General features: G+C 67.2%; 1 protein-coding gene across 1 annotated transcript in view; it reads right to left on the bottom strand.

The window, feature by feature from the left end:
- Positions 1 to 12,893, bottom strand: part of LRP1 (LDL receptor related protein 1) — a gene marked incomplete at its 3' end in the record, with an annotated part of 30,377 nt that overhangs the window by 12,860 nt on the left and 4,624 nt on the right. Inside the window, 33 exon segments of the mRNA XM_021383232.1 lie at positions 51 to 178; positions 337 to 453; positions 864 to 986; positions 1,105 to 1,254; positions 1,351 to 1,464; positions 1,815 to 1,934; positions 2,307 to 2,435; positions 2,538 to 2,663; positions 2,928 to 3,120; positions 3,276 to 3,480; positions 3,585 to 3,774; positions 4,631 to 5,002; positions 5,109 to 5,233; positions 5,319 to 5,470; positions 5,678 to 5,804; positions 5,955 to 6,084; positions 6,159 to 6,293; positions 6,407 to 6,538; positions 7,341 to 7,469; positions 7,570 to 7,710; positions 7,892 to 8,041; positions 8,167 to 8,261; positions 8,856 to 9,030; positions 9,123 to 9,350; positions 9,429 to 9,560; positions 9,683 to 9,927; positions 10,224 to 10,388; positions 10,489 to 10,693; positions 11,132 to 11,329; positions 11,577 to 11,822; positions 11,908 to 12,108; positions 12,234 to 12,416; positions 12,732 to 12,785. Of these exon segments, the coding sequence (XP_021238907.1) occupies positions 51 to 178; positions 337 to 453; positions 864 to 986; positions 1,105 to 1,254; positions 1,351 to 1,464; positions 1,815 to 1,934; positions 2,307 to 2,435; positions 2,538 to 2,663; positions 2,928 to 3,120; positions 3,276 to 3,480; positions 3,585 to 3,774; positions 4,631 to 5,002; positions 5,109 to 5,233; positions 5,319 to 5,470; positions 5,678 to 5,804; positions 5,955 to 6,084; positions 6,159 to 6,293; positions 6,407 to 6,538; positions 7,341 to 7,469; positions 7,570 to 7,710; positions 7,892 to 8,041; positions 8,167 to 8,261; positions 8,856 to 9,030; positions 9,123 to 9,350; positions 9,429 to 9,560; positions 9,683 to 9,927; positions 10,224 to 10,388; positions 10,489 to 10,693; positions 11,132 to 11,329; positions 11,577 to 11,822; positions 11,908 to 12,108; positions 12,234 to 12,416; positions 12,732 to 12,785 (5,315 nt within the window).

The following is a 12,893-nucleotide window of genomic DNA, read 5'->3' as shown; positions in this document are numbered from 1 at the left end:
CGCCGCCCCTTGACCCCCAGCTCCCTCAGCCCCCCCCATGGGGACTCACGGCAGCCAGCAGCGAGGGTCTCGTCGGCCCCATCCGCGCAGTCCTTGTCCCCATCACAGAGCCAGCGCTCCGGGACGCAGACGTAGGTGCCCGGGCACTGGAAGGACCCCGTGCTGCACGTGGTCAGCCCTGGAGAAGGGATAATCGGGGAAGAGACACTCATGGAGAGGCTGCGCTCCGGGGCCAGGCGCCCTCGTGCTCCAGGGTGCCCGGAAGTGCAGAATGCAGGAGGAGGGCAGCGAGGTGCGGGGAGGAGGCGGTGGGAGAAGTGGGGCTGCAGCACTCACGGCAGCGGCTGTCCTCGTCGGAGCCGTCCCCGCAGTCGTCGGCGCCGTCGCACACCCACAGCTTGGAGATGCAGCGGTGGTTGTTGCACTCGAACTGCACGGGGTAGCAGAACTTGTCTGGGAAGGGAGAGGAGGGGCTCAGAGCTCGGGCAGCATCGCTGCGTTGTGCTGGTGGTGGGGGGGGGGACCGATGTGGGACCATCCCTCCCCCCTGCTCCGGAGCTGGGATGGTTTCTCATTTCCTGAGCCATGTTTGGGGTTTGTTCAGGGAGGTCGGAACAAAAAAAGTAACTCCAAGAGCTGTAACCAAGCACCCCCAAAGTGACCGTGGGCACGTGCAAGTGCCGAGCAAACGGATGTGCAAGGACATCTGCTCCGGTCACAGGCGGAGGTCCACGCTTGTGGAAGAAGAGCACAAAGAATCTGGGGTCTGGTCCCCAGCCAAGGGATCTCAGACGAGGGGGCCCCTCTGCTCTCGCCCCCCCCCCAGGCCCTGAGCCCCGTGCTCTCCCCACCCTGCCGCTCACTGCAGTGCGTCTCATCTTCTCCGTTCTCGCAGTCGTCCTCTTTGTCGCAGGTCCACGTCATGGGGATGCAGCGCCCGCTGGGGCAGGCGAAGTAGTTGGCCGGGCACTTGGGCTTCCTCCCGCCTGGAGTGGGAAGAAAACGGCCGTGAGAATGGCAGGGTGGGCCCTCAAAGCCCAAACACGGGGCTCTCCAAAGGAATGTGCGGCAGAGGCCGCGCGTGCCCGGGCTGGGGGCTCTCACCGGGGCAGTTGCGCTCGTCCGAGTAATCGCCGCAGTCGTTGGCCCCGTCGCACACCCAGCTGGGAGCGTAGCACAGGGACGTGTGCTCGCACTTCTGGAACGTGGTGCCCTTCACCCCCAGCTTGAAGTAGCTGCTGCAGTCGGTGGCGGCTGCGAGGAGGCACAGCGTGAGCCGACGGCCGCAGCTCCCAGCGCTCCGGGCCGGGGGGGGGCGGCGGGGCCGGGGGACGCGTGCAGGGCACTCACTGCAATTCATCTCGTCCGAAGCGTCCTCGCAGTCGATGAACTGGTTGCAGCGGCTCGAGTTCCCGATGCAGCTCCCATCACGGCAGCGGAACTCGGTGGCGGCACAGCTGGTTTCTGCAGCGAGGGGTGAGGTTGGAGGGCGGGGGGGGGGTCCCGGCACCCACAGCCGCCCTCCTGCCCCCGCGCACCCGCTGCAGTGAGGCTGCACGTCACCGCCCCCCCGTGCTGCCCCCAAGCCCCGAGCCCTGACTTTCAGCCAGCTCTGAGAGCCGCCCCGGTGTCTGCGGGAGCTCTCCCTCCCAGCTCCGAGTTTGACAGCGGCGCGGCGCGCGTGCAGCACGAGGCTGATGGAGACCTTGACTCTCCGCCGAGCCCTCCCGTCGAGCTGAAGGTAACCCCTTCCCCACGCCTCCGTCCCCGTCCCAGGCAGCTGACGGCGCCCTGGCGGGCAGCCAGCCTCTTACTGTTGCACGGCACTTCGTCCGAGTTGTCCCCGCAGTCGTCCACGCCGTTGCACCAGAAGCGGCTGGCGACGCAGCGCCCGTTCATGCAGTGCAGGAAACCCTTCTTGCACTTGCGGCTGCCTGCGAGAGAGGGGGGGGGGGGGGGCGGTGAGTGCCGGGGGGTACCGGGTTTGCCAGCGACGCGGGACCCTTCAGAGGAGGAGAAACTGCACAAGCAGGGTGAGGAAATGGATTCCCGGATTTAAGCCCAGCAGAGATCGTCCCCAGCTGCAAAGCGAGGGCTGCTGCGGAGTGAGGGTGCTGCAAACGGGGGGCACCCCACTCCCCAGAATGAGGACAGCTCTGGAGCCCTCCAAGCCTGGCTGCTCCCAGCTCTGGGGGCAAAGAGGGACCAAGAGCAGCGGAGGGAGGCGAGCAGGCAGCCAGGAGCCCCGAGGGGCTGAGCAGGGTGCACGCGTGGGATGAGCAAAGCAGCAAGAGGAGGAACCTTACTGCAGTAGGACTGCTTCTCGTCCGACTTGTCCTTGCAGTGCACCACGCCGTCGCAGGTCCGGCTGAAGTCGATGCAGTCGCCGTTGCCGCACTCGAACTCGTCGTGCACGTTGCAGGTGGAGTTCAGAGCTGGGAGGGGTGCAGGGAGGTCAGCGCCGCCGGGAGGAGCAGGGCCCCTTCTCCTCCAGCCCGTCCCCTCCCGCCAGCCGCCGGCTTCCACCTCCCCTCCACCTTTGCAGGTGAAATCCTCCTGCAGCACGCGCTCGCCGCGGCAGGAGCAGTTGACGTGTCCCTTGGGCGTGAGCAGGCAGAGGTCCTGGCAGCCGCCGTTGTTCACCCTGCACGGGGACAGCTCACCTAGGAGAGACACAGAGCAGCCACGCTCAGCGGCTCCTTCCCCGTCTCCTTCCCGGTGGGGATACGGAAGGCACGGGCTCCTCCCCAGGTGTTTCAAATGGGGCTACGTGGGGGGTGCGTGGGTCTGGGGGCACCCATCCTCCCCAGAGCTCGGCAGGAGCACAAAGGGAGCGAATTCTCTCCCTTCGGCCTGCACAGAGCTGGAGTGTGAGGGACCCCAGGGGACAGCGGCGGGGCAGGAAGGAAGGACGGCGGGACCCTTACAGCTGTCGGTGTCGTTGGCCACGGCGATGATGCCCATGGGCTGCTGGGGGATGTCGACGCGCAGCAGCTTCATGTCGGTGCCCACGTACTTGTTGGCTCGCTGCACGGCGCGGCGCACCCAGTCCGTCCAGAAGATGTAATCCCCATAGACAGCCAGGCCAAAGGGGTGCACGGGCTCCGATTTCAGGATCACCTGCCGGACATCAGCGAGCCGTGAGCACAAAGTATCCCGGCCGTGGGCAGCCCCCAGCAGCCCCGAACGCAGCCTGCCCCGTATCCCAGCCCCAGAGCACGGAACAGCTCACCCAACCCCCCCCCCAACACACACACCCCTCGCCCCTTACTCACGTGGCGATGGGACCCATCGTATTCGCAGCGCTCGATCTTGTCCAGCGTTGCGTCGGAGAAGTAAATCTTCTCAGCCCTGTGGTCGATGGCCAAACCGTTGGGCGTGCGGATGTCCTGGTCGATGATGATGAGGACGTTGGCACCGGACAGGGTGGCACGCATGATGCTGGGGTGCTGCTCGTTCCAGTTGGTCCAGAACATCAGGCTGGAAGGGAAGGGAAGGGATGCAGGGAGGGACACGCGGTGCCGTTGCGATCCCCATCTCTCTGCCCCACGTGCGCTGGCCCAGCGCACCCCAACGCCACTCACTTCTGGCACTCATCGAGCACGAAGGCGCGCGGGTGGTCGTCCCCCGACATGGTGATCACCGTTTCCCTCTCGAAGGCCCCCAGGCGGCTCTGGTCCACGGTGTGGCGGGTGATGGTGGAGGTGGTGTAGCTCGTCCAGTACAGCGTGTCCCAGCCGCGGTGGTACGCCAGCCCCTCCACCGAGCCCACGTCTGCAGGGAGGGGACGGGCAGGGGGTGAGCACCTCCGGGCACCCCCTCCCTGCAGCCCGAAGCAGAAAGGGGGGGGTCTGCTCCGAGGGATGGGAGAGCTGAGTCCGAGGGGACACAACGAGCAGAGCAGGGAAATCCTTCCTTCCAGCTCCTCGGCCGGGAACCTGAGCCGCGCACCCATCCCTCCTCCCCATTAATGATCAACAAAAGCTTTAATGAAGCGGCAATGAGAGATGGAACCTGCTCTCCTGGTCTCGGTAATAAAAGCCACCTCGAGTGCCAAATGTAAATACGCTCATTAGCGAGCGCGTTTATAACCCTGGCTGGAGGTTCTCCCTAGTGATGCAGAGCAACGGTCCCTCCGACAGCTGTAGGAGCCCAGGAAGCCAAGCGAGTGCAAAGCGAGGGCTGGAGGGGAGGGCCGGGCCGGGCAAGGTCTGCTCAGCCCCCACGGGTCTGCCTGGACGTGAAGTGCGAACACAGAGCAGATCCCAGGGTTGCTGCAGCGTCTGTTTCTGGAGCAGAGCGCAGGCACGTGCGCGCCTGAGCCTCGTGATGCGCCTCCTGTGCCAGAAGGAGCACGGCGACTGCTCCTGACATCCAAGGCCTCTGCCACAGAGGAGGGGGAAAATTCCCAGCTGAGCTCAGCGAGCGTCACTCCGAACGCCCCTCGGCACCGAAGAATCCCAGAATCACAGCACACCCCGTGCTGGGAGGGACCCGTGGAGATCACCAAGGCCAGCTCCAACGTTAAGCAAGAAAAGGGGAACGCACACTCGGGCCAAACACGTGGGAGCTTGCGAGGAAGCGGGGAGGGGGCTGAGAAGACGGGGGACCGAGACCCCCGGCCACTCACTCTCCACGATGGTCTTGCGGCCCGTGCCGTCGTCGTTGATCTGCTGGATGTTGCCGAAGTGGATGTCGCTGTAGAAGATGCGGTTGCTGCCCTTGGAGCCGTAGCGGTAGTCGAAGGCCAAGGCGATGACGTTCTTCATGTGCTCGGCGTCCTCGAAGGGTTTGATGGGAGCGTTGAGGTTGTTCTCGTCCGACAGGTGGATGCTCTTGAGGATGGTGCGCTCCGAGTACAGCAGGTAGCCGTCGTAGTCGCGGCAGCTGACGCCGTCCTCGGACAGCATGCCATGGGCGCAGGCGCACGTCCGCTGCCCGCCGCCACGGAACAGGCACAGCTGCTGGCAGCCGCCGTTGTTCTGAGCGCAGACGTTGGTGCCTGGGTGGATAGAGGAGCTCAGAGCCTCGGCCCCGTCCCGAGGTCACCCCGTCCCGGCGGTGCCCTCCCCACCCCCCGTGCCCGGCCCCGCTCGGCTCCGCCGTACCCTTCTGCCGCGCGCGGTTGAAGACTTTGATGTCCTTGAGCTGCACGCCGATGCCCGTCCGCAGGGACACCGACTCGGTCGCGTTGTCCTTGCTGCCTCTCTTGATGGAGCCGTTGGCGTGAGTCCTAAAACGGGAACGCGTCGCTGAGTGAGCGATGTGAGGCTCGGCCCCGCCTGGGGCTCCCGCGGCGGCGCCCGCGGGGACCTCACCTGTCGCTCCAGTAAATGTAGTCCTCGAAGACCGACACAGAGAACATGTCCATGTTGTTGCTGGACAGCACCACCTCACGGTTCTCGCCCGTCTCCAGGTCGATCCGCTCAATCTTGTCCGTCCGCGCGTCGCACCAGTACAGCTTCCCATCCTGAGGGGAGAAACCAACCCGGTCAGCAACGGGCAGAGCGCACACAGCGCCAGCCCCAGGGCAGCCCCGCACCTCCACCCCATCCCAAGGCTCAGAGCACAGCCCCGTGCCGCCGGGTGCATGGAGAGGGGTCCCAGGGGTCCCACCACCACGGGCACCAGACCCCCCCGTGCAGGAGCTGCGTGCTCCTCACCTCCCTATGCATACCTCATAGTCCACAGATATCCCGTTGGGCCAACTGATGCTGACGTTCACCAGCACCATCCGCTCGGTGCCATCCAGGCGCGACCGCTCGATGCGGGGGTACTGTCCCCACTCCGTCCAGAACAGGTACCTACGGGGGACGCAGGGATGTGACCACGGGGCCCTTTGGCAGCACCCTTCTGCTGGGAGCAGAGGACCTCAATCCGTTCCCCCACCAGGCAGCAGCTCCCCCCGTCCCCCATCCCCCCACCCCGGACACCGAGAACGTGCGTTTCCTCACCCCTTCTCCGGGTGCACGGTGATGGCCCGCGGTTTGTCCAGCCCCTGCGAGATGACCACGTAGCGGAAGGACCCGTTCAGCCTGGCCACCTCGATGACATCGAAGCCCTGGTCCGTCCAGTAGATGTTTCCTGCACAGAGGGTCCGTGAGCGCCCGCCCCCCGCTGCCCCACCGCTTCCCCCCCCCGGCGCAGACCCCGCTCACCCGCGATCCAATCCACGGCGATGCCCTCCACGCGCCCGATGCCGTTGGTGACCACGTCCTCGCGCCACGTCTGGTCCCGCTTGGCGCGGCTGATGGTGCTCAGCCCCATGTCCACCCAATAGATGGTGTCGTTCTCTGCGGGCACGGGGCTCACGTCGGGGCCGGGGGGGGGGGTGCGACGAGGCGGGCGCTGCCCCCACCTCGCCAACCCGCGGTCCCGCAGCGCAGCCCTGGTGCCCACACCTCACCTGCGTGGAAGTCGATCCCCACAGCCAGGGAGGTCCCCGACACCGGCACCAGGGCGTCCGATTTGTCGTTGGGGTCCAAGGGAATGCCACGGATCCCCTCGTGCACCGAGTAGAGGAGGAAGGAGCCGACGCCTGCGGCACACGGGGACAGTGAGGGCAGTGCCGGGCACCGACAGATGCCCACCGACAGACGCGCGTCCTTCACGCCTCTGCTTCGCCCACGTCCCTGCCTGATCAGGGACAAAGTGGCTGAACACAGGGAGGAAAAGCTGCCCCACCACAACCAGGATGGGACAACTCCGGGCAGAGGAAGGGAAGAACCCGCTCTAAACTGAGAATCGACGCAGCCGGGGATGGGAGGGGGCTTCTGACCACGGGGCAGCAGCAGGGAACGGCAGCAAAGCCCCCGCTGGCTGCAGCCAGCGAGGTCTGCACCGCACCCCCCAGCGAGGGGCCTCACACGGCACTGCTGACCCCCAGAGCTCCGGATGGGGCCCTGACCCCGCTGTGGGGCCGGGACGGACGGACACAGCCGGGCCCCCTCCCACTGCCGCCTCCAGCTGAGCGCTGGCACGGAGCGCGTCGCACCGGGGCCGGGGCAGTGTTGTTATTCCGTCCCTGCCCTGACCCAGATGGTGCGGTAACTCGGCCAGCGCCGGCCAAAAGGAGCGAGAACACTGTGCACACAAACAGCCTTTGAGAGGCGCTGGCAGCGAGCGCCGCGGGGGTGGGCTCTTGCTTTCCTCCGAGGATGACGGCGGCAAACGGGGCAGAGATTTGGGAGCCGCGGGACAGAGGCTGCGGGAGCAGCTGGGAGAGACCACTCGCAGCTGCAGGGCTGGGACGGGGCGGCGGCTTCAGGGCCCCAGGGACCAAAGGCAGCACCGACACCGCGCGCCCCACCACCCCGTCCATGCACCACGCACGCGCTCACCTTCGCAGGACTGCTGCCCGCTCTTCAGGCTGTAGCCAGCGGTGCACATGCAGGAGCGCGAGGTCTCCGAGGTGGGCAGGCACAACTGCGAGCAGTCGCCGTTGTTCACGCTGCAGGGGTTGCTCCCGGCTGGACGGGGAGGCCAAGGGTGAGAGGTGACAAAGGGTGGGTGCTCCCCGAGGACCCCCCCCCCCCACCTCGCTCCCTGCGGCGCCCGCCGGCCGCTCACCCTGCTGGATGCTCTCGTCGTACACCTTCATGTGCATCACCAACGTGGTGCTGTTGCGCAGCACCGTCACCTCCGTCCCGTCCTTCTTGTTGCAGGTCCCCATCCTCTCCGAGGCCTGGTCGGCCCACCACAGCTTGTCCCCTGCGCGCAGGGTCGGGAGCATGCAGCGGCTTCCCCCCGTCCCCTCCTCCCCCCGCAGCAGAACCGCGGCTCCACGCGGCTTTAAGGCGACGGCATCGAGGGAAGGGGCTGCCCCCACCCTCCCAGGACCCCACCTCCAGGAGGAAAACCAGGACCCTGCGCCCCATCCCACGGCTCTCACCCATGATGGCCAGCGCGGTCGCCTTGCTCAGCTGGCTCTTCACCGCCACGATCACCTCCAGGTCGCTGCCGTCCAGGTTGCATCTGTTGATGGTGCCGTTGCCGGAGCTGATCCAGTACAGCTTGCTCTCGGGGTAATCAATGGCCAGGCCTGGGGGCAAGGGAGCAGCGGCGTCAAAAGGACACACGGGGATTGTCACCATCGGGAGGGGAGGGCGGTGCTGGCAGAGCAGACGGGAGCCCCCGGGTCGGGGCGATGCAGGGGGACACCCGTACCGACGGGGCCCTTCTGGTTGGTGAAGAGGAGCGTGCGGTTGCTGCCGTCCATGTTGGCCACGCTGATGTTGTCCCCATCCGTCCAGTAGAGCTTCCTGCAGTGAGGGAACGGTGAGACTGGGGGGGGTGCTGAGCCCACACCTGCGTGTGCCAGCCCAGAACCTGGCACCCAGCACCCAGAACCTGGCACCCAGCCTGGCACCCAGCACCTGCTATCCGGCATCCAGCACCCAGCCTAGAGCCCAGCACCCAACTCGGCGCCCTATACCCGGCACCCAGCACGCTGCCTGCTCACTGGGCTCCCATGGGTGCAGGCTGACGCCCTCACCCCCGGGGATGGAGCAGGGTCACGCCTGCAGCCCGGCCCTGCAAAGCTCCGTGCACGCTGCTGCATCCCCCGCGCTTTGTGCACGCGCTCGTGGCGCACACGTGCCCGCAGCCCGCTCCTCACGCACACTCTCCTACACGCGTGCAACGCACCGGAACGCAGCCTGCTCCTTCCTGCATCCCCTCCAAGCACCACCCCGCACCCACCTCCCCCTCTCACACCTCCCACACGTGCTGACACACGCGGTGCACAACCTGCTCCCCGCACCGCGCACGAGCGCCGTGTCAGCCACGCTCCCACGTGCGCCCGCCGTCCTTTGAGGCTCCCGGCCTCGCACGGGGTGGTGGGGGGGGACACGTACCCATGGAGGGGGTGCACCACCAGGCAGTGGGGTTTGTCCAGCCCCTGGATCACGGCGTTCTTGAAGGAGCCGTCCAGCCGCGCCACGTTGATCTGCTTCTTGTTGGTGTCGTAGCTGGTCCAGAAGAGGTTTCTGGAAACCCAATCCACAGAGAGGCCGTGAGCGTTGGGCAGGTCTGAAAAGCAACGGGGAGGGGACAGACATGAGTTCCGTGGGCCGTGCGGGAGCCGGGGGCCGCCAGGTGGGCAGCGTTTCCCCTGCGCCCACCCGCAGACACGACGGTCTCCACGCCGGTGCCGTTGATGAAGGCTCTCTTGATGGTCTGCGTGCGCACGTCGGACCAATAGATGCGCTGCTCCACGGCGTCGTAGTCCACCACGGTGACGTTGTCGATGTCGGGCACGGTGAAGGAGATGATGTAGTTGTAGTAGGGGTTGTCGATGTCCACGCCCCTGATCTCCATCTGCCGCGCGTACAGCAGGAACTTCTTAAACTCTGGGGGAAGAGGGACCGCGGTGGGACCTCGGCTCCGGGGGCCGAGCGCATCCCCCCCCGCCCGCAGCCGGGCCGCACCGTAGCACGTGGTGTTGTCCTTGTCCAGCTTCATGAGGTGGGGGCAGGCGCAGGACAGCGTGCGGTTGTAGTTGATGAGGCAGAGGTGGGAGCACGGCCCTTTGCCTCCGTTGGCTTCGCAGGGGTTGGGCGCTGCGGGGAGGGACGGCGGGGGGGGGGGGTCAGCGCAATCCCCATCCGGGGGCCGTCCAAACGGAGGGACCCCCCCCCATTCCCCAAGGAGTGACCCCCTCACCCCCCCCCACGAGTCTCACCCAGGGGCTGCCGCGAGGGGTGGTACACCTGCAGGTCGAAGGGCTGCGTGTTGGTCCTCTGCACCACCGTCACGTTGTGCCCCGTCCACTTGTTGGCCTTGGCCAACGTGTTGGTGCGCCAGTCGGTCCAGTACACCTCCCCCCCGTACAGGGTGACGGCGAAGGGGTGCGAGAGGTACTCGTGGCCCCGCAGCACCTCGATGTGCCCCGTGCCGTCGTACAGGGCCGAGTAGATGGCGTCCGACCTGAGCCCGAGGGATGGGGGACAAGGAATGAGAGCCAGCGGGCGGCTGGGCACGGAACGGCAACAAGAGCCCAGGGTGCGAGCAGCCCCGAAGGCGGAGAAAACCCAAAGTGAAGGCTGGGACGTGTCACAGACACCAACACAACCCACCCCCCCCCCCCTCCCACGGAGCAAAGGCTGCAAGCCCAGAAGACAAAGGGCAGGACAGCGCAGCAGCCGTCGGGGGGATGGGGACGGGCACCCAGCGGGGGCTGCAGGGCAGGGGGGGGGTTGGGGGGGGGGGACACCCGGCCCCACCTGGCGTCGATCCAGAGGATGCGCTTCTCCAGGTAGTCGACGGTGAGCCCGTTGGGCCACCCCCCCGAGCCCGTCTCCTTGTGGATGGTGCGCCGGCCCGCGCCGCTCATGGAGGCGGCCTCGATGCGGGGCAGGCTGGCGTCCCAGTCCGTCCAGAAGAGGATCCTGCGGGAACGCCGAGGGCGCGTTGCTCAGCGGGGACGCAGCAGCGCCGCGCTCCCCCCCGTTCCCCCCCCCAGGAGGGCGAGGTGCTCTCCCCCCTCACCCGTAGCGGGGGTCCAGGGCGATGGCCCGGGGGTGCTCGATGTCCCCCGCCAGCAGCGTGGTGCGCATGGTGCCGTCCAGTTTGGCCACCTCGATCTGATCCAGGTTGCTCTCCACCCAGTAGATGTTGCCGGCGATCCAATCCACCGCCAGGCCCTCGGGGGTGGCCAGCCCGTACTGGATCACCACCTCGAAGCTGGTCAGAGCTGTGGGGCGCGGAGCAATGGGGCTGAGGCCGGCTGCCTCCTCCCCAGCCCACCCCACATCCATCGCGCCCTCATCCTGAACGGGTCCCCCCGGCTCAATGTGGGCGGGCGGCGGGGACGCATCCGAGATTTACGCCCTCCCGCAGCTGGCCCCGAACCCCGGGGGACACAGCTCCACATCTGTGGTCCTCGCTGCCCCTCTGCAGCACCGCAGGCATCAGAAAGCACAACCGAGGGGGGGGGGGGGGGCAGGCTTTGTGCTCCCAGCTGCTGGGCTGTAATTACCATTAGGGAAGCGTCGGGAACGCTAATTGACTCCCACATAATGAGCAGCTTTGGAGAGCAGAAGGGGATCATCGCCGGAGCCGTGGGGCTGCGCCGGAGTCATTCATTCCCAGGGCCCTATCCTGACCCCTGCGGCACCCCGGGACTACGCACCCCCGTTCTCCAGCAGCTTGCCCCTGTAGATCTTGTCCTCCACCACGTCGGTCCAGTACAGCGAGCTCTGGTTGAGGTGGAAGTCCAGCGCGATGGTGTTGCGCAGCCCGGGCACCAGGACGCTGTAGTCGCCGCGGTGCAGGTCGATGCGGCGGATCTCGTGGCGGTTGGAGAAGATGATGAAGGGTTTGAAGGGGTCTGGGGAACACAGGGCGGGCTCAGAAGGGGACAGGGACACAGCAGTGGGACCGACGGCCCTCAAGGAGGGACAGCTCTGCCTCACATCCCCCCTGCCCCACGGCAGGCAGCAGACCCTTGGCACTGCCAACAGAGCAGGAGCCCAAAGCCCCAGGCCCCTTCCATCCCCCCAGGTCCTGCAGGATCAATGCCACCAGAGCGGGGTGAAGCCGTGAGCCCGTCCCGCGCCCGCCCCGCTGGCACCCACCGAGGCTGCGGCAGCTCTCGCCGTCGGGCTCCAGCATCCAGCCCTCGTAGCACGAGCACTTGACGTTGTACTTGTCCTGCTCGCACTTCTGGCTGCACTTGAGGTGCTTGGCGCAGTAGCTCTGGATCTGGCAGGTCTTGTTGTCCCCTCCCAGCTCCATGCCCAGGGGACAGGAGCACACGATGCCCTCCCCGGGGGCCACGGTGCAGTTGTGGCTGCAGCCGCCGTTGTTCAGGGAGCACTGATCTGCGGGGAGGGGACGGGACCGGGCGCTCGTCACCTCCATCCCCGAGCGCAGCGGGGGTCACCCCGCTCCCAGCCCCCAGCTCACCGCACAGCTCGCCCTCGTCGGAGCCGTCCCCGCAGTCGTCGGCCCCATCGCAGAGCTTCTCGGGGGGCAGGCAGATGGAGGTGTTGTTGGCGCAGGTGTGCGAGGGCGGTTTGCACACCAGGGACTCGCAGTTCTCCTCGTCCGAGTTGTCCTCGCAGTCGCTGTCCCCGTCACAGACCCACGCTTTGCTGATGCAGCGCGCTGCGGAAGGGAGGAAGGCGGCGGTCAGGCACTCGCGGCGCCCCACAGCCGGCCCCACGGCCTCGGCGTCATCGATCCCAGGGCGGCCCCAAGCGCCGAGGTTCCCCTCTGCCCCCTGCTCTCACCCGAGTCCTTGCAGCCGAATTTGACGTTGGGGTCGCAGACGTGGGTCACCCCCTCGCAGTTCTTCTCGTCGCTGGAGTCCATGCAGTCGGTGTCGCCGTCGCAGCGCCAGCGCATGGGGATGCAGAGCCCGTCCAGGCGGCACTGGAACTCGTCGGTGTGGCAGCCCCCGGGCGGGCGCGTGGCTGGAGGGGTGGGGGGGGGATGCGCGGCTCATTGCCTGCACCCGGGGCCGGGGGGGTTGGGAGGGGCAGCGGTGGGGCCAACGGGGACGGGGGCATCCAGGGGAGCCACGAAGCACCCAGCGCAGGGCAGAGGCCGCAGGATTCTCTGCACGAGGGCAGCAGAGCCCGCGCCACGGGAGGTTGCTCCTCTGCGCCCGTCTCTGTGCCCTGGCCGTGCCCACCTCCCCATTTCCACTCCCCCCACCTCCAGAGCAGGGACTCGGGGGCGACAACGAGCAGCAGGGGTGGGTGCAGCTCGGCCCGCCCTGGGCTCACCCTGGTTGGTGCAGTTGGCGTGAGTCTCGTCGCTGTAGTCCCCGCAGTCGTTGTCCCCATCGCAGGTCCAGTGCACGGGGATGCAGCGCCCGCTGTTGCACTTGAACTGGTTGCTGGAGCACGAGTGGCTGCAGCCCGCCTCGTCGCTGTTGTCCCCGCAGT

The sequence above is a fragment of the Numida meleagris genome, unplaced genomic scaffold, assembly GCF_002078875.1.
Source record: "Numida meleagris isolate 19003 breed g44 Domestic line unplaced genomic scaffold, NumMel1.0 unplaced_Scaffold358, whole genome shotgun sequence".
Taxonomy (NCBI): Eukaryota; Metazoa; Chordata; class Aves; order Galliformes; family Numididae; genus Numida; species Numida meleagris.
Note: the sequence above shows the minus strand (reverse complement) of the source record. Positions and strands in the feature narration are given on the sequence as shown.